General features: G+C 43.6%; 1 protein-coding gene across 2 annotated transcripts in view; it reads right to left on the bottom strand.

Annotated features, from left to right (window-relative positions):
* The window catches only part of LOC126282979 (short-chain dehydrogenase/reductase family 9C member 7-like), a 168232-nt gene that overhangs the window by 117337 nt on the left and 26089 nt on the right, over window positions 1-24806 (bottom strand). For both annotated transcript variants that reach the window (XM_049982236.1, XM_049982235.1), the window contains exon 2: window positions 17882-18045. In XM_049982236.1, coding sequence (XP_049838193.1) covers window positions 17882-18045 — 164 coding nt within the window. The remainder of the gene's footprint in view (window positions 1-17881; window positions 18046-24806) is intronic.

Here is a 24806-nt window from a genome sequence, read left to right as displayed (position 1 = left end):
CCATCGCAGGCGCTCCTGTCTGTGATGCAGCGTCAAGGGTAACCGCAGCCATGGTCTCCGAGCTGATAGTCCATGCTGGTGCAAACGTAGTCGAACTCTTCGTGCAGATGATTGTTGTCTTGCAAACGTCACCATCTGTTGACTCAGTGATCGAGACGTGTCTGCACGATCCGTTACAGCCATGCGGATAAGATGCCTGTCATCTCGACTGCTAGTGATGCGAGGCCGTTGGGATCCAGCACGGCGTTCCGTATTACCCTCTTGAACCCATCGAGTCCATATTGTGCTAACAGTCATTGGATCACGACGAAAGCGAGCAGAAATGTCGCGATACGATAAACCTCAATCGTGATAGGTTACAATCCGACCTTTATCAAAGTCGGAAACAGGATGGTACGCATTTCTCCTCCTTACACGAGGCATCACAACAACGTTTCATCAGGTAACGGCGGTCAACTAGTGTTTGTGTATGAGAAATCTTTTGTTAACTTTCCTCATGTGAGCACGTTGTAGGTGTCGCCACCGGCGCCAACATTGTGTGAAAGCCCTGAAAAGCTAATTATTTGCATATCACAGCATCTTCTTCCTGTCGGTTAAATTTCGCGTATGTAGCACGTCATATTTGTGGTGTAGCAATTTTCATGGCCAGTAGTGTATTTTGCAAACAAAGTCACAACTAACAATCACTTTTTTGTGTAAAATCCAGAATATTTCTTCAAGATATCTGCTTCACGTTTGCTGCTCGGTGTCAACTTCTTTTATTTAATTTTACAGTGGTTTCATTCTCCCTGTTGTGTGCAGGTTGGCAGTGAACAGTTTTACATCTAGTTCTATACTCCGCAAACCACCACATTGTATTGTGGTATGTGGCTGAGAATATTGTCTGTATCACTGTCACTCCCTCCCCTTTCCTGTTCCACTCGGAAACGGCCCACGGGAACAACGATTGTTGGTAAGCTCCAGTGTGAGCCTGAGTCCCTTCTAATTTTAAATTATTGGTCCTTTCGCGAGGTATATGTATAAGGAAGCATTATACTGGTTGATCCTTCCAGAAACGTACTCTGTATGAATTGTAGTTCCCATTGAGGCGATACGATACGTGATGTGACTAACGATATGATGCAAAAGCGGCTGGGATTGGTGGACTGCATATAAAAACAGTTACTAGTTCACACTGGGACGACAACAATACGTCACCGACTCTTATCTGTGTCTTATCGCTCTGGCGCAACAGTGAATGCTGGTTGCTCCACAAATTAAAGTAACAAACCGCTATTTTCCCATCCTATGTCCAATTCACGATGTAGTCATACAAACTGTCAATAGATGTCCGTACGATCGTGTTCTGCACGCAACAAGGCATTACGGTCAACGGACAACCACGCTAACGATGACATCAGGGCACCTGTCAAGTGGGATAGTGTTTCCAGGGTAGTCCCACATCCACAGACGCTGTGTACACAGTCACAGACGATGAAGTATGGCACGGAGAAGACGCCTACAGACTCTCTGCTGTGGAGTGCCGTAGGATGAATGGAAACAGGAGAGTCGATAACTGATGTGGCCCAATGGCTTAATGTGAATAGTTATGTTGTTTCTCAGATGTGGCGACAGTTATTGAGACCGAAACTGTATACCTGAGACCAGGACAGGGCCGACCACGTGTGACGTCAGGAAGTTTGGATCGTTATTTGGCTGTAATTGTACGACAGTACCGCCTTGGTACTGCACTGCAACTGGCATATGACCTCACAGCCATCTCCTGGACGTGTTTTATCGAAACAAATGGTTTACAGAAGACCTCAGAAGACTTCAATAGAGAGGCCTTCATTGCTGGAAACCTGCTGTTTACCTCTCACGTGTCTTCACAGAAGGGAACCTCTAGAGTGCAGCCGTCAACATACTACCTGAAAGGTCGAACAGTGGGCCAATGTTCTTTTCACAGGTGAGTCCCGATTTGGTATGGAAAGTCACTCTTGACGGATTCGCATCTGGAGAGCACGTGGAACACGATTTCTGGGCTGAAACGTTGTGGAATGAGACCGATATCGAGGAGGATCCTGAGCCTTGCGTGGCTCGTGTTCCCGCCATCATATATTTTACACTTTGTTTTTAACGTACTTCCACCTCACTACTTTAATTTAAATTACTACTGTCACTGAGTTGCTGCTTTGCCTGACCGTGACCGGCGCTAGCAGCGCGTATCGATATATCCCCTCGTACGATCTTTGCTCGACTGCTATTACTTCCCAGTCGTTGTCTGTCGTAAGGGAGTTTGGGTCCCGAGTTCGGCCTGCCAGTCAATTGGAACGCGTCTGGAGCGCAGTCCGGACTTACCAGTCGGGGAGTTGCAATGCGGCACTAGTGCAGTCGGGTTGGAGCTGTGAGGTCTGCGTCGACATGGATCACCCAACCATTGCCGCCACACTTGACTTGTTCTAGGCCACGGTCTTGATGGATCGTCGGTCGGTTGTCCTACCGGACGACGCGTCTTTGCTCGCCGATCGTTAATGAGTCGGCTGTGTGTGTGTGCATCGACTCCCGATTTGTCTTCGTGCGTGCTTAGTTACTGTTGGGTATTGTTCAGGTCTTCGTGCAGTGTTTATCAGGTTGTGCGTGTAGCTGGCGTTATTTCCACTGACCACTAATTTAGAAGTTGTCGAAATTCTGATGAGAGTCAGTCGGTTGCTGTGGACCAGGGAAGTTATCACCGCGCGGTGCAGTTGGCTGGGTCCGCTGGCGGTCCCTGCTCAGTGTCAGAGCGTTTGTGGAGCTGTCCGATCGCTACGAGCTTCGTGGTTCACCGAACCAGGACGTCAAAGCTGAGCAGTGGTTTCAACTACTCAAGCCACGTCCATTCATGTTGTGGTAGTTCGTTTCGGTGGTACGCTGTTGCCACAAAACAGTATAAACAAGTGGTAGTAAAGTAAAAAAAATGTAAAGAATATAGAACGTAATCAACTGCAACGTGCTTAACGGTAGAACCTTTTCCTGTGAGCAACACCGAGTGTTTCTACTGCTGAAATTTAGCCGCCATGCGGTGCAATTAACTATATTGGTTGACTACAATTTGAGTACAAAAATGGTACAAATGGCTCTAAGCACTATGGGACTTAACGTCTGAAGTCATCAGTTCCCTAGACTTAGATCTATGTAAACCTAACTAACCTAAGGACATCACACACATCCATGCCTGAGGCAAGATTCGAACTTGCGACCATAGCAACCGCTTGGTTCCGAACTGAAGCGCCTAGAACTGCTCGGCCACCACGTCCGGCAATTTGAGTGCACCAGCGGAATTTTCTGCCTTGTGGCCGTTAGTGTTCTGGTCACCTGCCCTGGCCACTGACGCAAATTCAGGCACTGTTCCTTTTGGGTGAAGTTAACTATACCACTGTATTTCAAATTCAAGTGTACTAGCGGAATTTTATGTCTTGTGGCCATTAGTGCTCCGGTTACCTGCCCTGGGCACTAACGTAATTTCAGGTAGCGTCCTTTCCTCACCTGTTGTCGCTGTCCAACATGGTGTATAGTTTTGACAGCTAATACATACTTCATTGTGGCTTATCACGTTCGTAACCTTTTGTGTTTGAGTTCTCATGTACTGATTGGTGGCAAGCAAGTCGTTGTGTTGGTCGGCCCGTGGCTGTTCCCTGATTGGATTCCTACGGAGTGTAGCTGGGCTCACCATCTGTCTCACGTAACTGAACGAGGTCAGACCGACCTCCCTGGAGGCTTCTGAGTGCCATTTCCTTTATTGTCGTCCTCAGCGGTGTTTAATTGCCTGTTTATATTCTATCATAGCCAATGATTTAAAGATTCTTGTTTTTACTGGACTTTATGTATTTTTGAATTTTGGAAAATCAATTGTGGGCCTTAAGCCGCTTAAAACCTTATTCTTGAAATTATCCTTTAAGCAAATACATTGCGGCCTTCTGCCTTAAAATATTATGGTAATATATTCATTAAAATATTATGGTAATATATTTTAAAATTTTCAAATTTAATTGTGACCCTCAGCCGCTTGTATTGCACCTTGAATATGTTTGTTCCATATACGTTTGGCTTGAGGCTTTCCAGCCTAGATTTGATACCATATATATTTTAATGATTTTATTTGCTATTTTAACTGCATTTTTATTTGTTGACTCTTAAGATTTCTTGTTTGGAGGCCTTCAGCCGTTAAATAATTGCCTTTTTGAAACTCTTGGTTCTAAAGGTTCGGCTCTGTGCCGTTTTGGTTTAAAGGCGTTATTAAATTACAATAAATTACAATTTTGAGTGAATCTGACCAACACCTTATTTGGCTCTTTACACAATCCTAATCACCTGTTCTGCCCTGCAAGTTTAGCGGGCGTCTTAGAGCCATAATGCTGTAGGGAGGGATAATGTTGACCACTCGAACACCTCTTCATGGAATTGTGCCGGCGAATTATCAACATTTAACTGTTGTCAGGTTCTGCGAGGAGGTCTCGGGAGCTCATGCGCGGAAGCAGAGGATATTGCACATATGGCGTAGCCTGCTCGCTCTCTCGATTTGATACCCGTATAGCATATCTGGGATGCACTAGGGAGATGGTCTGCATCACGTCAAAATCCTCCAATTACTTTCCTAGGCGTGTGAGCAGCTCTGCAGCGAGAATGGACGTTATTGGTTCAACATGAGTTCGATGACATCATTTACAGCATGTCTCGTCGTTGTGAGGTACGTATTGGTCGCAGAGCTGGTCACGCACGATACGGAACACATTAACCAGTTGTCAGAATGTGCGTACAAATCCGTACAGCAACGAAAAAAGCGATGAACATTTTTGTTGACCGTTAAGCAGTTGCAGTTGATTGCGTTCTATATTCTTTACATTGTTTTTACTTTACTACCACCTGTTTATACTGTTTTGTGGCAAAATAAACGCAACTTTGCAAAACTTCCGTTTGTTGCTGTAATTTTGGACACCAGTGTATGTAGGACGGAGCGTTGTATTGGTTAACTCTTCCAGAAACGTACGCTCTAGGAATTATAAGATGCAGTTCCCTTTGAGGCGATACGATATGAGCTACGGTACGCGATGTGAATAACGATATGACGCAAAAGCGCACTTAGTTGGAGGAGTACATAGAAAAACAGGTGAAGCGACTTAACTAGCTCACACTGGGATGACAGCGATACGCCGCCGACATTTATCTGTGTTGTGTCGCCCGCTGCTACAGCGAATGCTGGGTGCTCCACGCAACTATGCCGTACAATATGAATTTCGAGTCGTCAGATGTGTCTTGAAAAAAAATGTGTTTTACGTAAACGAAGCAAAGCTAAATCCTTCTCTTTACTTTCTCCTCATTGAAGATGTTACTTTTTTCGTAAAAAATTAGAAACCACGGTTTTGAGATTCGCGATGCTCTCTGCTGTGCAATCGTTCCCGTTCGATTCTAACGGACCTGCTCAGTAAAAAAAAATGATTTTTTCATGTGTTACAGTCCCACATCACAGCCTGATAATGAACTGGTTTTCTTTTCGCTATTGTCCATAGTTGTTGTAGTACTTGACAAATTGTTAAACTACTTGGAATGTTTTGAAACATTTGCAGTGAAGAATGCACTCGCTGACCAATTTACATTTGGTGCAATTTAGGTCAGAGATTGCTGTCTACGAAATACAGCAAACTTGTTGAAATGTTTCTTAACGGTGGAAGGAGAACGATACCTCTTTCCACTCCTAAGAAAATTTGTGAGACAGATTTGAGGTTGTCCATGACAAGGGTGGCGGCTATGTGTGATTCGCGATGCAATTGCCGCTTGCAATGTCGACTGTGGAGGTGCCTCGTTTTTACTCTTATCGTACGGTGCCGATACAAGATGAAGCCGGAAATATAAACCTTACTGGAATGAATAGACACCGGGAACCATCAGCTGTCATGCTGACTCGATGTTTCTTTTCTTCAGTCTATGCTGCCTGATTTCAGGAAATTTTGTGACAAGCGAGATCTGAAGCCTAAATTCCTGCTACTTCTGAATGAGCAGGCGGACAAACCGAAGGAAGTCGGGATTTTTCTTATCATTATAGGCTTCTTCCGTTTCTTCAAAAACATTGCCCTCTCATATGCATTGCTCACCATGCACTACTGTTCTCACTTCAAATCAAACAATGTTTTTTTCCGAATAGTCCCCAAACTGATCTTTATGCTACGTTGAGAAATTGAACAACTGTAGAAATACTATCGCAGATTTCTTAACTTCTAAACATTATTCATACTTGTATAACATGGAATAAAGTACCATTCCAGGTGGTCTTACAAAATATAAACTTCTCATGGTGAAATTGTTGATGTCATTTATACACTTTCACCAGATTAGCTTATTGTAATGAGTAGCATTTAGCAGCAAGTTGGCCCATTTGATGGCCTGTCAAACACTGAACAAAGATCAAACATGAAAACAGGAAGAAAATGTAATGAACTGTGGAAAAAAAGCCGGCCGGAGTGGCCGTGCGGTTCTAGGAGCTATAGTCTGGAACCACGAGACCGCTAGGGTCGCAGGTTCGTATCCTGCCTCGGGCATGGATGTGTGTGATGTCCTTAGGTTAGTTGGGTTTAAGTAGGTCTAAGTTCTAGGGGACTGATGACCTCAGAAGTTGAGCCCCATAGTGCTCAGAGCCATTTGAACCAATTTCTGTGGGAAAAAAGAAGAAAAATAGAAACAATGAACGTTACGAATTTAATACGTGCAATGTCGAGGGGTGGTAGCGAGACTCAGGTCGCAGTCAAGTGGTCACCGTGTTAGGCTCCGACGGGGAAGATCTGGCTTCAACTCTCTCTCGTGCCTAACATTTTTTTCACAAACTTCAGAACTGTCCGTCCGGTCACTGACGTGTCTGTTCGCTGTATTCAAATTTGTGTCTGTATCGTGGCGTAATGTCCGTTTGCAGCAGCGACGTGTAACGATGGGACCTACAGACTTACATACCTCCAATTTTTTCTACACAGGTACCATATGTTATGGCTCTTGCCTTCCGTTTTGTAAGTTTTGACTCTTGAATTCCACCGTTGTAATTTAGTTTACACTTTGTTCTTTACATTCGTGGGAGCGGTCTATTCGGCATCTCGCATGTTCTCACCATTCATCATACGAGGGATGAGTCGAATGAAAACCTTAAACATTTTTTAAAATATTATTCAGTGTGCAGAAGGGGTACAAAGCTGTATCACTTTTCAACATGATCTCCCCCACGCTCAATGCAAGTCCTCCAACGGTTACAAAGTGCATAAAATCCTTTAGAAAAAAATTCTTTTCGTAGTCCGCGCAACCACTTATGCACCGCGTGGCGTACCTCTTCATCAGAGCATAACTTCTTTCCCCCCATTGCTTCTTTGAGCGGTCCAAACATACGGAAATAACTTGGGACAAGGTCTGGGTTGCTCGCTTTCTTCGTTTCCGGTTGGTGGAAGTGAACCCAGGTTTCGTTCCCAGTAACGATTCTTGCAATGAAGCCAACACCTTCTCGTTCAAAGCACCGACGAAGTTCTTCACAAGCATCAACACATCGTTCTCTCATTTCCGGAGTCAGTTGCCGAGGCACCCATCTTGCAGACACTTTGTGAAACTGGAGCACATCATGCACAATGTGGTGTGCTGGCCCATGACTATTCTGTAAACATGCTGCAATGTCCTTCACTATGGCTTTAACTGCTGCAATGTTCTGTGGAGTCAAAACTCGTTGTGCCTGACCTAGACGAGGAGCATCTTCCACTGACGTCACACCATTTGCGAACTTCCTACTCCAATCGTAGGATTGCTGCTGTGACAAACATGCATCACCTTACTGAACCTTCATTCGTCGATGAATTTTAATAGGTTTCACACCTGCAATAAGCAAAAACCGAATAACAGAACGCTGTTCTTCCCTGGTGCAAGTCGGCCATTTTTATACTGATACTGCGACGGTATGTGTGCATCTGCTGTATGGTGCCACGTACAGACCATTCTGCACGCTGTTTGTAGCACGCTTACCAACTTACAGGATAACTGCGCGAAATTTCGATTTGTTATTACAAATTTAAGGTTTTCATTTGACTCATCCTCGTAGAATATGAGCCATCTAGTAGGAATATGTTACCGTCGCAAGTAAATGCGATGAGTTGTGAGATCACGCGAGATGTCGCATAGGCCTCTCACAGAAATGAAAACAATAAACAAACGGGTGTGAACTATATTACAACGGTGGAATTCAAAACTACTAAAACCGAACCTAAGAGCGACAACATGTGGTAACAGTGTAGAAGAAATAGGAGGTATTTACGTCTGGAGGTCCCTTCTTTACTCACTGCTGTTGCAAACGGATATTACGCCACGACACAGACACTCAAATTTAAATACAGGGAACAGACACGTCAATGACTGGACGGACAGTTTATAATTTAGAGACAAAAATGTTAAGCACGAGGGAAATTTGAATCCCGATCTTCCTCTTCGCAGCCAAACACCCTGACCACAGGACCACGACCCGAGCATGGTTACTGTCGCTCGACATTGCACGTATTAAATTTCTAACGTTCAATGTTTCTATTTTTCTTCTTTTTTCCACAGTTCAGTACACCTTCATCCTGTTTTCATGTTTGATCTGAATTCAGTGTTTGACTGGCCACCAAATGGGCCAACTTACTGCTAGATCTGAGGGTGAGTTCCCCGCGTCAGCAACGAAAACAGAAAGTCGAAAATTTTTGTTCTGTTTTGTGATAGTAGCTGATACTAGGTCCTTCAAACGTGAAAACGGTCTGGACTCATTCTGTAAAATTTATGGAATTTATATTAGTGCTGAGAGGCCCCACATGAAATATAAAACAAACTATGTTTAGTATTTATAACATTGTACAGGTGCACCCAGTACTTCCTCAGGATTCTTATAATATATCTGTCTGGCACCTGCCTTACCTGTGATTAGTTTTATGTGGTTGTTCCACGTTAAATCGCTCTGTACTCATACATCAGACATTTAATGGATGTGATCTTTCTGGAAACTTTTACTCATATAATAATGGTTCTCCCTGCCTATTCATGCATAAAATCTTCCATTATTTATATTGGAGGTCAACTGCGAATACCTGCATCAAGCCTCAATGTTTTGCAGGTCTTCCTGCATTTCACCCGGCAGGTGTGGCCGAGCGGTTCTAGGCGCTTCAGTCGGGAACCGCGCGACCACTAAGGTCGCAGGATCGAATCCTGCCTCGGTCATGGATGTGTGTGTTGTCCTTAGGTTAGTTAAGTTTAAGTAGTCCTATGTTCTAGGGGACTGATGACCTCAGATGTTAAGACCCATAGTGCTACGGTCGCAGGTTCGAATCCTGCCTCGGGCGTGGATGTGTCTGATGTCCTTAGGTTAGTTAGGTTAAACTAGTTCTAAATTCTAGGGGGCTTATGACCTCAGCAGTTGAGTCCCATATGCTCAGAGCCATTTGAACCATTTGAACCTTCCCTAATCCGATGGGATCAATGAGTTCACTGTTTGTTCCCCTCCCCCGAAACAACCAACCGCTTTACAGAAACGTCATTTTAATATCCCCGCCAGTGGATATCGAGTAGGGTGCACGTGAGCTGGCGTGGATGTCACGAAGGAATAGGGCAGAACGCTGACATGGAGGGCACATGCGAAGTGTGGCATGGGCAGTGCCACTGATCCAGGGGTTTGTTTACCTGTCTACATCTACATGTATACTCCGCAAGCCACCCAACGGTGTGTGGCGGAGGGCAGTTTACGTTCCAGTGGCGTATGGCTCTGAGCACTATGGAACTCAACTGCTGTGGTCATTAGTCCCCTAGAACCTAGAACTACTTAAACCTAACTAACCTAAGGACATCACACACATCCATGCCCGAGGCAGGATTCGAACCTGCGACCGTAGCAGTCGCACGGTTCCGGACTGCGCGCCTAGAACCGCGGCCGGTCAGTGGCGTATGGTTCGCGGGAAGAACGACTGCAGGAAAGCCTCCGTGCGCTCTCGAATCTCTAATTTTACATTCGTGATCTCCTCGGGAGGTATAAGTAGGGGGAAACAATTTATTCGATACCTCATCCAGAAATGCACCCTCTCCGAACCTGGACAGCAAGCTACACCGCGACGCAGAGAGCCTCTCTTGCAGAGTCTGCCACTTGAGTTTGCTAAACATCTCCGTAACGCTATCTCGCTTACCAAATAACCCTGTGGCAAAACGCCCCGCTCTTCTTTGGATCTTATCTATCTCCTGTCAACCCGATCCTGTACGGATCCCACACTGATGAACAATACTCAAGTATAGGTCGAACAAGTGTTTTATAAGCCATCTCCTTTGTTGATGGACTACATTTTCTAAGGACTATCCCAATGAATCTCAACCTGGCACCCGCCTTACCAACAATTAATTTTATATGATCATTCCACTACAAATCGTTCAGTATGCATACTCCCAGATATTTTACAGAAGTAACTGTTACCAGTTTTTGTTCCGCTATCATATAATCATACAACAAAGAATCCTTCTTTCTATGTATTCGCAATACATTACATTTGTCTATGTTAAGGGTCAGTTGCCACTCCCTGCACCAAGTGCCTATCCGCTGCAGATCTTCCTGCATTTCGCTACAATTTTCTAATGCTGCAACTTCACTGTATACTACAGCATCATCCGCGAAAAACAGCATGGAACTTCCGACACTAGGTCTCTTATATATATTGTGAAAAGCAATGGTCCCATAACACTCCCCTGTGACACGCCAGAGGTTACTTTAACGTCTGTAGACGTCTCTCCATTGAGAACAACAAGCTGTGTTCTGTTTGCTAAAAATTCCTCAATCCAGCCACACATCTGGTCTGATATTCCGTAGGCTCTTACTTTGTTTATCAGGCAACAGTGCGGAACTGTATCGAACGCCTTCCGGAAGTCTAGGAAAATAGCATCTAGCTGGGAGTCTGTATCTAACATTTTCTGGGTCTCACGAACAAATAAAGCGAGTTAGGTCTCACCCGATCACTGTTTCCGGAATCCATGTTGATTCCGACAGAGGTGAGTCTGGGTTTCCAGAAATGACATGATATGCGAGCAAAAAAAATGTTCTAAAATTCTACAACAGATCGATGTCAGAGGGTCAGGCCTATAGTTTTGCGTATCTGCTCTACGACCCTTGCTGAAAACTGGAACTACCTGTGCTCTTTTCCAGTCATTTGGAACCTTCCGTTTCTCTATAGACTTGCGGTACACGGCTGTTAGAAGTGGCGATAGTGCTGATTCGCCAGTTCTTACTTTGACTTCAACTTCTTCGGACCTTGCTTTGGCCTCGCGCCGTGCTCTGTTATTACATGCTAGTGTGATTCGTTCGCACTGACTGCGTTTCTTTTTACCTCCGCACTGGTCTCTATGCAGAATTCGCACCATTTGTCCTCGGCGATTGCTTTACACTTCAGTTTAGTTCCCTCTTGCGGGTTTCAGCAGCCGGTCATTATTTTCAAGCCACGTCGGCTCAAATAGTTACCTTTTATGTGGATAGTGACGGTTCGCAGTGTTGTCACTCCTTATGTAGACATAAAAGTCGCGAGGTGGACGTTTTTACGCGTGTGACGCTTTTTTTTTATAGTGGACCCGGGATGTTTGCAATGGTGGCAGGAGCCGTTGCGCTTCCGGGAGCAGAAATAAAAGAAGCAGATGCAAGAACTATCCGAGCAGTTCCCACACTGCTCTGATAGGCAGGCAGCAGCGGACAAGCTTACTACTCTTCCGCCCCGATGCTTTTCACCGACTTCAATGAGTCTACGCAAACGCTAGAGAATACCTGCGCCAGTTTTTGCTGCACTGATGGGCAAGGCGTATCGTCAGTCCAGCTGATAAGGCTGCCCTGTTATTGTGCAGCAGTGTGGGTTTGTACGAAATCTCTACCAAAGGCGAGAAACTAAACTTCGTAAGCTGCTCAACTAGTATTTTAGCGATCAAAACCATTTGGTGGCGGCACGGTTACAGTTTAACCAGCACCACAGGTGTCGTGGGAAGTCGCATGCACCTGGATCACCGACCTCTGAGGTCTATAGTGCTAGTGTCGGTTTGAGTGCTCCCATTGTGCCACCTCGTATTCGTACTCGCCTATTAAAAGGACATGTTCGTCTGGCTAACACCCGACCCAAACGTTCGAACTAAGTCACTAAACATGCCCAACTCTTATTCAGCAGTATTGCTTGGGCCGTAGCGCCATATTTTACTTCGCTTGGATCTTGTCTGACGCCACTGGCTCGAGTTTGCTATCGATTTATTATTTTTTCAGTAAGCATCGTTGGTCGAAGTCGGCCTAGGAGGAATGGTTGGCTGTGTGGTGGCTCGGGGTGGGAAGACAGTAGGTCTGAGGCAGTGGAGTTGCACGGTTAGAGCCGAGTTGTTTGTGGCATCGGGTTCCTATGTGAGATCTGAGTTGGGTTGTTTGAGCCAAGTTGGTCTCCGAAAGCCACATCCGTCCAACACAGGAAATAGGCTGTTGGACGAGTGGTGAGTGGGCCGTTTCGGTCAGTTGGTGAGGTCTGCCTTCGTCGCTTCAGCCAGCTAGTGCGGGCCCCCAGCTGTGCAAAGGGGCAACTTTGTGGCCGTCCGATCGTTGGTTAGTGACACCGCAAATCATTGGGTTGTATGGACTGCCGCTTCACGTTGCTCGCAGCCTGGTTCATCTGTTTCACCCTGGACCGATCTACCAGATAGGCCATCCGACTGTTTGTTTAAAAACTACCATCTCAGGGCACCTCTTCCATCCATGCAGCGTCGGCAACTTACACAAGAGTATTAAGTGTGACTTCGTTTGACTACAGTAGTCTGAAAAGAGTAACTTTGTAGGCATATTTCTCCAAACTGTGGCCTTAAGACTTAAATTGCAAATTTCACCTGAACTTTTACGTGGTTGTCCCTCTTCTTTTTATTGTTCTTAAAAGCATGTTATATTTATTTTAAAATGCGGCCTTAGGATTCAAATTGTAGTATTAATTTCTTAGATTTTAAGTTAAATTTTAACTTATCAATACATTGTTATTTGCATGAAATAGTAACCAAATGATTTCTGGGCCGGTCCTTCCCGCCTTACTTATCTCCAGATTGTCCAGTTCAGCTAAGATTTTCGAATCACTTGGACGTAAGGCAGCAACAAGAGACGAACTTTCCGAGAATTGAAAGGTGGCGAAGTCGAATGTGCGTACTTCACCCGCCTCGGGATCGGTGGGCTCACATCAATCGAAGTGCCGTAATCCTCGCTCCAGATGTTTTTCAGGTTCTCTGTGCCTCTCCGCTTCTACGTCCGCAGCTCGTGGTCTTGTTGCTAGCGTTGCTGCCTCTGAATCACGGGGTCCCTGGTTCGATTCTCGCCCGGGTTGGGGATTTTCTGTGCCCAGGGACTGGGTATTTGTGTTGTCCTCGTCATTTCATCATCGTCATCATTCGTGACGTGGCTAGATTGGACTGTGAAAAAATTGGACTGTTTACGGGTGCTGATGACCGCGCATCACATGACATCTCCGCTTCTACACCTGTTTCTGCCCAGTGGGCAATCAGGCGGTCCTGCGCCAATTCTGATCTGGTGCATGTTCAACAACACTGCCAGCTTGTGGAGGCCTTGTGTTCGGTACGCCACAGAATAGGCCATTTGGAAACCGTTTGTGACAGTCAGCAAGCCACAGGATGGTTTTCGGAGGCCCCAGTATTTTGACGTCATCAGTGTTATCTAAATTTTTTTCCTATTTCATTGGCAGTGGATCACCTCTTTGGTGATAGTTCGGAAACCAGATTTTAAACAGACGGTCAACACACAATGTGTTATGAATTCCTACCAAGTTCTGGGGCCAGAGAAGTTATTTGGGGCTAGGATTTTTCAGGCATCGACTTGCGCGATGCATACCTGCAGACGCCAATGGACACAGATTCTCCGACTTTCTTGGTGCTCAGTGCCACCTTTCCTTTAATACTCTCATTTTGGATCTTCGTCTGTGTCAGAAATTTATCAATGATATTTGAAGCAGTTGATTCTTGAGATTTCCTGTTGCGGAAACTACCTTAGTGACATCTGGGTAATTGGCGCTCCATGAGACGAGCATTTACGACATCTGGAGGTGGCCTTCCAAAGGTGCATTTTTAGGGCATGTCCACAGCGATGATGATCTCGTCCCTACGAATGAGCACAACACAGACATTGTCAACCTACTTGCGCCCAAGAATCTGAATGAGCTTCTTTTTGGACGAGATTTCTTATTACGACACATTCGTTCCCTGGGGCACATTTGCAGCCCTCTTAACTTACTTCACCGAAAGGCCATCATGTTCGTCTGGTTTGATCACAGTCAATGGGCCTTACAGTCCATCAAGCAGTGTTTGTGGTTGACCCCCTGCTTGTCTTTAGAATCGTCTTTGGAAAAAGTAAACTAGAGTCCTTACTCAGTCAACATAAAGAAGTTGCTGCTTTAGCGACGGAAAAACGTACCGGCTACAGTTTACAGGAATCGGATGAGTTTCCAGGAAGAATTGTGGATTTTCTGAAACCATTGAAAGAGTGGACTAACGTTTTAAAACACTGAAAAGGACCTACGATCTTGTCAGTTCTTCATTGGTTTTACAAGTCTTCGGAGTCAATGAAAATCACAGTCACAAAGTAGTGAGAGGTGAGATGTATTACTGCAATTTTAAATACTCTTTCGTTGTGATACGAAGAAAGATTGGGTTTGTAATCAGCTAACGTAACCCCCCGCCCCCCCACCCCCTTTCTAACAGCCATGTACCGCAAGTCTCTAGAGGAACGGAAGGTTCCAAATGATTGGAAAAGAGCACAGGTAGTACCAGTCTCCAAGAAGGGTCGTCGAGCAGATGCGCAAAACTATAAACCTATATCTCTAACGTCGATCTGTTGCAGAATTGTAGAATATGTTTTTTGCTCCAGTATCATGTCGTTTTTGGAAACCCAGAATCTACTCTGTAGGAATCAACATGGATTCCGGAAACAGCGATCGTGTGAGACCCAACTCGCTTTATTTGTTCGTGAGACCCAGAAAATATTAGATACAGGCTCCCAGGTAGATACAATTTTTCTTGACTTCTGGGAGGCGTTCGCTACAGCTCCGCACAGTCGCCTGATAAAAAAAGTAAGAGCCTACGGAATATCAGACCAGCTGTGTGGCTGGATTGAAGAGTTATGGGAACATTGCTTTTTACAATATATATAAATGACCTAGTAGATAGTGTAGGAAGTTCCATGGTGCTTTTCGCGGATGATGCTGTAGTATACAGAGAAGTTGCAACATTAGAAAATTGTAGCGAAATGCAGGAAGATCTGCAGCGGATAGGCACTTGGTGCAGGGAGTGGCAACTGACCCTTAACATAGACAAATGTAATGTATTGCGAATACATAGAAAGAAGGATCCTTTATTGTATGATTATATGATAGCGGAACAAAAACTGGTAGCAGTTACTTCTGTAAAATATCTGGGAGTATGCGTGCGGAACGATTTGAAGTGGAATGATCATATAAAATTAATTGTTGGTAAGGCGAGTACCAGGTTGAGATTCATTGGGAGAGTCCTTAGAAAATGTAGTCCAGCAACAAAGGAGGTGGCTTACAAAACACTGAGTATTGTTCATCAGTGTGGGATCCGTACCAGATCGGATTGACGGAGGAGATAGAGAAGATCCAAAGAAGAGTGGCGCGTTTCGTCACAGGGTTATTTGGTAAGCGTGATAGCGTTACGGAGATGTTTAGCAGACTCAAGTGGCAGACTCTTCAAGAGAGGCTCTCTGCGTCGCGGTGTAGCTTGCTGTCCAGGTTCCGAGAGGGTGCATTTCTGGATGAGGTATCGAATATATTGCTTCCCTCTACTTATACCCCCGAGGAGATCACGAATGTAAAATTAGAGATATTGGAGCGCGCACGGATGCTTTCAGACAGTCGTTCTTCCCGCGAACCATACGCTACTGGAACAGGAAAGGGAGGTAATGACAGCGGCACGTAAAGTGCCCTCCGCCACACACCGTTGGGTGGCTTGCGGAGTATAAATGTAGATGTAGATGTATGCTAAAATATATGTATTTTTTAATACGAGACACAAGGGATTAAAAATCGAGCCATGACTTTTGTACACAAGAATGTGGTAATTAGTTCCAACCATAGAATTGCTACGTTCCTTTGGTTGTCTTTCAATGATGCTACCCTGTACCACTACTAATCGTTTCCACGCCTGTTCCACTTGCAGATAGAACGAGGGAAAAAAAACTGTCTACGTGCTTCCGTATGAGCCCTAATTTCTTGTATCTTAGCTTCGCGGTCCTTAAGCGAAATGTATGTTGGTGACAGTAGGGTCATTCTAGAGTCAGCTTCAAATGCCGATTCTCTAAATTTTTCGCAGTATTTTTTTTTTTCTAAAAGAACGTCTCCCTTCTTCCATGGATTTCCGTTTGAGTTCCCAAAGCTTGTGCGAAACGCTTGCGTGTTGTTCGAACCTACTGGTAACAAACCTAGCAGCCTGCCTCTAATTGCTTCGATGTCTTCCTTTTATCCGACCGGGTGCGGACCCCAAAGGCTCGAGTACGCCTGACAATGAAAAACAGGAAATACTCAGCAGCGCTAGTTTTAAAGATACCAGATGCAATCGCAAACGTAATCATTCTTGTGTAGTTAGTGCATATTGTCTTACAGCCAAACGGAAGTACTGTAACTCGTATAATAATGAATCAAAATAAAATACACTTTTCCGCGTGCAACTTAATGCAGTTCTATACTACTTCTCTCTCTGTTTTTTATTAAGACATAGCCATCAAGTATAGTGCCAGCGCCACTGAGAAAGAGAGATCGGTACAACAACTGGGACAATAACATATTCTCCCCTGCAGATGAAGTAGATCCCTATGTTTTAGTGCTGGTTAATTACATGTTAAAGTGATGTAACAGAGATAAAAGTGATCTACCAGGGATGGCTGCAATTAGAAGGTGATGCACCTAGAGGATGGTGCTTTAGTAAGGCTCGCACGTTATTAACAAACTGGCAGAGCAAAATGAATCCAGGCTACATTAGTGATCTGCCGTTAATTACAGACTTTATTCAAGTTCAAAAATGGTTCAAATGGCTCTGAGCACTATGGGACTTAAAATCTTAGGTCATCAGTCCCCTAGAACTTAGAACTACTTAAACCTAACTAACCTAAGGACATCACACACATCCATGCCCGAGGCAGGATTCGAACCTGCGACAGTAGCAGTCGCGCGGCTCCGGACTGAGCGTCTAGAACCGCGAGACCACCGCGGCCGGCTTTATTCAAGTGAAAAGTATGAATAGCTACAGCTGTGAATATACGTATTTATTCATAAATTATCCTTATGGAGACAGTCGTTTCCTAGGTCTAGGAGATGGAATTTATTTGATGTGTACATAGTTTCCTATTATTGCAAAGCAGACTAAATCTTCCGTTCGGAAATCAGTCTTTTTTTTTTGCTTGTACTGAGTATCAAATTATTTTCCACGTGCTGTGTTAACAGTATTAGCGTAAGCGTTCTTGGACACGTTAATTTTGTGTTAAAAAAGAGAGGGAGAGAGAGAGAGAGAACGAAGAAAGAAAGAAAGAGAGGAAGGAAAGAGAGAGGTGTCTGATTTGTGCCGTGCAGCGAGTCGAGTTGAAGTGAGTCGTCGGCTGTAACCGTTCATGCTCGGTTGTTCATATCTCTGGAGTCCGGACATCAGACCTGGAGCGAGTACATGGCCGAGCAGAGTCATGTGGGGCCTGACAGAAGCAGCCCAGTTTCCCCATTAGCTGCCGAGCCGTAACTTGTCGGACATCTAGCGCTACACTAGACCGCCATATGTGACCCGTGTGCTACCCCACTTTGAGGTGTAAGCTGTCGTTTGCGAGGCGACTCACCCGTGATGAGGACGACCCGCTGGTGCAGGCGGTCGACCAGCCGCAGGGGGTGGAGGAGGTCGAGGGCGATGGAGAGCAGCCAGGCGGCCAGCCCCAGCAGCGCGGCGGCGCCCACCAGCTGGCAAGACCACGACCACCACCACCACGCCGCCTCGCACGCACCGCTGCAACACACGACGGTATCAGCGAGTCTCCTGTTTGGCTCGCAGGCCTACATTCAGTATTCAGACGGCCTGAAATGGGGTTTGTTGATTGTGCCCTTCTCACCCACGCTACACCTCATACGAAACTCTTCCCAGTGTCTCTTCGCATGTCCTCATATACTGCTAACCACTGAAACTCAAACACCACGAAGGAGAGCAGGGAACGAAATTTTATTTACTGTGTCTGTACAATAAGATCTGCTTACTGTTTATTTTATTTGGCATTAACTTGAGCCCCCACTAGTATTATACGCTGCCAGAAAAAAAATACACCCCTCTCAAGGACAAGGTCATTTTATTCATAAGTGGTAGCGACAGGTAGTTCATAATTGTAGGAGAATATGATAACAAATTCGGACCAAATGAAACACATATGTCACAGCAAAGGTTGTCCGAACAGTCTCATCAACGCACAGTTTACCTTCCCTCCCAACCCCCCTCCCCCCTTCCTCCCTATTCCCTTGGGCGACAAAGTATGCGTGTATTCTCACAAGTGACCATTAAGATTCCAGTGGCCTCCCATGACAGCCCAACAATGGTTCTTCCAGGCTGTAGAGTACGATAAACCACCCGCTTCATCGTGCGCCATCGATTGATGAGACATGTGGTGCTCTTATGGGCCAGGCCAGTTGTTTTACCCCACGAAGAGCACACTGCATCGTATCAGCCATATGTGGGTGTGTGTTGTCGTGCTGTACAGGCACATTACTTTCCTTTCGAAAAAATGGCAGTGGCATGTGGATAATAGCCTGTTAAATGTTGCACGCACTTTTTCACACACCCTCAATAACACCAAATGAGACTATTGGTTGTAGGTGTTGATGGCTCCCATCCCATGAATCTCAGGGTGGGTGGGTGGGACCTTTGTGTCGTGGGCAAATGCACTTCGGACTGTGCCATTCACCACGTCTATGGTGTACATAGCAGCTGTATTTGGGCGTGTGTTGTCGTGCTGTACAGGCACGTTACTTTCCTGTCGAAGAAATGGCAGCAGCATGTGGATAACAACCTGTTCAATGTTGCACGCACTGTTTCACACACCCTCGAAAACACCAAATGAGACCACTGGTTGTAGGTGATGATGGCCCCCACCCCTCGAATTCTAGGCTGGGTGGTTGGGACCTTTGTATCGTGGGAAAATGCACTATGAACTGTGACGTTCACCATGTCTATACTGTACACTACATGTCTATCACCCACAAACAGATAGGACCTACGTCATCACTGAAGAAGAGGGAGCGCAATTCCACTTTCCAATCAACTCTATCACATCAGAGTAGCCTCGCTTAGTGGTGTCATGGTGTCAGTGGTAGCCTGGTTAGAGGTTAGTTAGTTAGTTAATTTCATGTTCTGTCGATCATTTGGCTTGATAAATAGTAATGATGTGGAACGACTCATTTTACATTCACATAGCAAATTTATTTGTATAAGTGAGTACATGCTGAATATTAATATGTTTATTTTACTTTATTATTTTAAATATACAGGCGTGAGTTTGTAATCCTTACCCACAACCTTCTACACATTACAATAACAGACATTATTCTACAGAATATAAGGACTTTTAAAGGAGAAACTTCTTCAGCTTTTTTTCTCAAATTTTGCTTCACTATCTGTCAGATACTTTGTATCATTGGGTAACTGACAAAAAAATTTTGTTGCAGCATTGTGAACCCTTTTTTGTGCGAAGGATAACCTTAACGTGGAGTACTGAACATCTGTTTCCTCCCAGTACCGTAATAATGCACATCATTGTTCCTTTTGGACTGTAATGGATTATTTACAACATACTCCATCGGAAATATACTGTGAAGCAGTAGCCAGAATGCCCATGTCTACAACATGATCGTGGGTGAATACCACGTATTATTCTTACAGCGCGGTTTTGAACAATGAAGACTTTCTTTCTTAAAGATGAGTAACCCCAGAACTTTATTCCATATGAGATCGTTGAATGAAATTATGCAAAATATGTCAACCTACTGATTTGTCTCACCTCAAGACTTGCAATGTTTCTAAGTATAAATGTTGCTGTACTTAGTTCTTTTAGAAATTCCAAAATGCACTTTATCCCGTTAAACCTCTCATCAGTATGTACACCTAAGAATTCTGAAGTTTCCACCCTATGTATTATTTCATCACTGTGTTAGACATATTATTGCTGTAGTACCCCTAGATGGGCGTGACTGAATATGTTGTATCTTTTTAAAATTAAGAGTCAGAACTTTTGCAGAACACCTTTTACTTTTAAGAACATTGTTTGCCATTTCTTCCGCTTCTGCATATAGGCTAGGATTGATTGTAATACTAGTATCACGTGCAAAAAGAACCAATACCGCTTGTTCTATATTACATGGAAGATAATTTACGTATATGAGGAACAATATTGAGCCTTGAGGAACCCCAGGTATGAGTTCTCCCCAGTCCCAGACAATACTGGTTGAATTACTAAGTACAGATATCTGTATTCTTTTGGTTAGGTATGACATTATCAATTGGTTGGTTATTCCCTAAATTCCATAAAATTTTAAATTTTTAAGAAAATCCTGTGATTTACACAGTTAACTGCAGGTAGCAGAAAATACAGCCGGTGCCATTTTATTATTTAATACTTCTAAAATCTGGTGAGTGAAAATATAAGTGGCATTCTCAGTGGAGCAACTCTTCTGAAATCCAAACTGTGATTTTACGAGGCGATTAGTGTTGCTAATGTGAGAAACTATTCTAGAGTAGACCATCTTCTCAAATATTTTGGAAAATTATGTGAGCAGTGCAGCAGGCCTGTAGTTATTGACATCTCTCTTATTACTTTTCTTCAAGAGATGTTTAACAACGGTATTTTTCAGTCTCTGTGGAAAAATGTCTTGAGATAGTGATGCATTACATATTTAAGATAAGACCTGGCTTGTCGTATGGGACTGAATTTATAGTGCTCTATTGGAACACAATGAAAACCAAATGAGCATTTACTTTTGTGAGAATGTGTAATTTTCTTAATTTCAAAAGAAGTTGGTGATACATTCTTATGATTGAATTTTATGAGAGTTATCTTTTCGTCAAACTGCTGTGATTCTTATCTTGAACTTTTCGTCCTTATGCTGTCTACTCTATATTTAAGAAATGATTTTTAAATATATTTGCCACCTGTGATTCATCATTTATAGTATTTCCATTCGCTTCAAGAACAACGTTATCTTGTTCTGAGGCTGGTTGTCCTGTGTTTCGTTTCATGTGTTCCATATAGCCTTAAGTCTGTTATCGAAACTACTGATTTCTTGCATTATGTGCATGTTTCTCGATTTTTTAATAACTTCTCTTAGTAATTTTGAGTAGTTTGTGTAGTAGTGCAGCATTTCTACTTGTTCTCGCCAGTGGATATATTTCCCTTTTCCAAGATACTTTAATTCCTCCAGTAGCCCACGTTTTTTTGTTACATGGCTATTTAATGTCCTTTTTCAAATAATGATCTGAATTCATCATTTCATCCCACGTCATCTCTTGTAAACTATCCTAAAAACTTTTGTCCTGTAGCCATTAATTATTCTAACTGATTTCCACCGAGTAATATCCATACTGTAAGACAATATGTCGTTTATCCTAACTAAATCTGCATCATGATCAGACAGAGCATGTGTTACTGGGTGAACAGTTACTGTACTGCCTTGAATTTCGCCAAGGAAAACATATCAATTAAAGTCCTACTGTCTTTAACCACCAGTGCTGGAATGGTAATTACTGAGATCAAATTATAAGATACAAATAAGGTTTCCAGATCACTTTTCGTATCAGAATTCTTTAACAAATCTACACTGTAGTCACCACAGACTATTAACTGCTTGCTGCTGCATGACAGATAGCATAGTATGGAATGCACATTAACCATAAAAAGCTCAAAATTTCCCAGTGGGGATCTGTATACAGGCACAATTAAAAGTGAACTGTTTTTCAGTATTTGTTCGCAAGCACACATGTATGTGCTGAACACTAGAAAATCTACTGGTCTCAATGTTTCTGAACTTGTGGTCTCTCTCAATATACGTAACAACTCCAGCTTTTCCTATATTTGTTCTACAGGAGTAAGCTGCTAAAGTGTAATTTTGTATACATAACTTATGCAGCCTTGTGTGGTTATATGGTGCTCACATAGCACAGGATGTGTATCTTTTCAGTGCTCTCTAAATTTTCCAAACAGAGGAGAAGCTCTTCTACCTTACTACTCAGTCCTCTAATATTTTGATGAAATAAGGTAACGTTACTTTTTTGTAGGGCTCTTCTGTTATTTTAACTTCTTTGGAGGGGTCTGAATAGCACAGAGGAGCAAGAAAAGTCGCTTGCTAAGTAGAGAAGCATCCAGGGAAGCCGTGAAACGAAAAATTCCACACGAAAAATGGGATCTTGAGGCAACCAAAGAGACCTGAATAGCACAGAAGAGCAAGGAACGTCGCTTGCTAAGTCGGGAAGCAAACAGGGAAGCTATGAAACGAAATATTCCGCACGACAAATGTGTTCTTGAGGCAACCAAAGAAGGCCAAAGTAGCGAAGCCGTGAAACAAAAAATTCCGCACAAAAATCTGCTCACAGGGAAGCCATGAAACGAAAACCTCCGCTCGAAAAATGGGCTCTTGGGGCAACTATATAAGCCGGGAAGTAAACAGGGAAGTCGTGAAACGAAAACTTCCGCACGAAAAATGGGCTCTTGAGGCAACTAAAGAGGCCAGTATAGCACAGAGGAGCGAGAAATGGAAGAGAGAAGGAGCACAAAAACCAAGAATATTATGCAACTGGAGTATTTTAAGAAGAACAGAGGTGAGTAACAGATGAAATGTACCTTTAATTTGAATTCCCAAGAATCAAATTTTCTGATATGTTTATTTTACGCAAAACATTTGAGTTAGAGGCCTGAAATTTTTTTCATATTTCAGGCTACCATTAGAAGAATAGTAGACTACAGACACCAGCTTACTATCACCAGGAGGAAAAATATGACCTTATTAATTATAAAAATTACCTTAATTTAGATTGTCTAATTTATGTATTTATAGTATAAAAACTATTGATTGAAATCATTTGATTGCAGTGTACTTTTTAGAAACAATGTCATAAATATGTGCACAAAGTTTTAAGCATCTAGGAAAAGTAGTTAATAAGTCTATAGACTTCAAACATAGACTAGCAGGAAAAATTTTAAATTACTGACCGACATACATGTTTATATAACAAACTTTATATTTAAGCTATTCTGATTATTCTATTACCAAAATCTTCATACTCAAAACACTTTCATTGCCCTAAAATTTCTTTGTATTCGGAGTTCACATTATGTAGTTAGAACCTCATACTCTTTTTCCAGCCGATCACTAGCAGGTTACCTTACGCTTCCAACATGGCACTGCATTGTTTTTGCCCAGAGTGAAGATGACAACACTGTTACCCAGAGTGAAGGTCGCAACACTGACTCACTGATTCAGCAATCCTCTGCAGTTGGCTTCAAATGGCTCTGAGCACTATGGGACTTAACATCTATGGTCATCAGTCCCCTAGAACTTAGAACTACTTAAACCAAACTAAACTAAGGACATCATACACATTCATGTCCGAGGCAGGATTCGAACCTGCGACAATAGCGGTCGCGCGGTTACAGCGCCTAGAAACGCACGGCCGCACCAGTCGGCCCTCTGCCCTCTGATCAGATCATCCATATTATGTTGTTTGTGAGCAGGGTAAAGATGTAAGATTATTTAAAGCGTTTCTTTGTTGTTTGTGAAGATAAAATATCAGCTCCAACATACATATGAAGCCGTGGACCTGCGTCCTGGACCACAAAATGGGCTCCAAGAGACATCCACTAGAGCTACAGATTTGGGAGTCCCCTAGAACTTAGAAGTACTTAAACCTAACTAACCTAAGGACAGCACACACATCCATGCCCGAGGCAGGATTCGAACCTGCGACTGTAGCGGTCACGCAGCTCCAAACTAAAGCGCTTAGAACCGCACGGCCACACAGGTCGGCTCTACAGATTTTACTAGGGCTGTTCACACAAACTGACCACAACATGAACTCTGGAAAAAAAAACTTTCAACGTCACAACTGCTATAGAAGAAAACGAATAAAGAGCAAATCAACTGAACAGTCACTTAGAGTAGTGTAATAACAAATATTTTGATTTTTTCTATAAAATGCTATAACTGAGGCATTCATACATTTATGTTGGCAATAACCAGATTATTATGTCACTCTTCAGTTAATTAAATCTAAACTTCCATAGTGAGGAAATGTGTTGTTCCACACGTTTTCAATATCGTAATGACTTCACTTGACTGCTGAACTGTACTGATAATCAATGTTATACACAAGGTGTAGCAAAAAAATACCGACAAGCCTAAGGCCAGGTTTCTTACGCCAAAACAAGAAAAAAAGTCTATTGAACATGGGCTCTAAAACGCGTATCTTAAGAACTATCAGCCGGCCGGAGTGGACGTGCGGTTCTAGGCGCTACAGTCTGGAACCGAGCGACCGCTACGGTCGCAGGTTCAAATCCTGGCTCGGGCATGGATGTGTGTGATGTCCTTAGGTTAGTTAGGTTTAATTAGTTCTAAGTTCTAGGCGACTGATGACCTCAGAAGTTAAGTCTCATAGTGCTCAGAGCCATTTGAACCATTTAAGAACTAAGAGCTCTTGATTATCTTCGATAGTGGGTAACACATCTGTTCAACTGAACA

The sequence above is a fragment of the Schistocerca gregaria genome, chromosome 1 (genome assembly GCF_023897955.1).
Source record: "Schistocerca gregaria isolate iqSchGreg1 chromosome 1, iqSchGreg1.2, whole genome shotgun sequence".
In the NCBI taxonomy this organism is placed as follows: domain Eukaryota; kingdom Metazoa; phylum Arthropoda; class Insecta; order Orthoptera; family Acrididae; genus Schistocerca; species Schistocerca gregaria.
The sequence above is the reverse complement of the archived record's forward strand: the minus strand, read 5'-3'. Positions and strand labels throughout refer to the sequence as shown.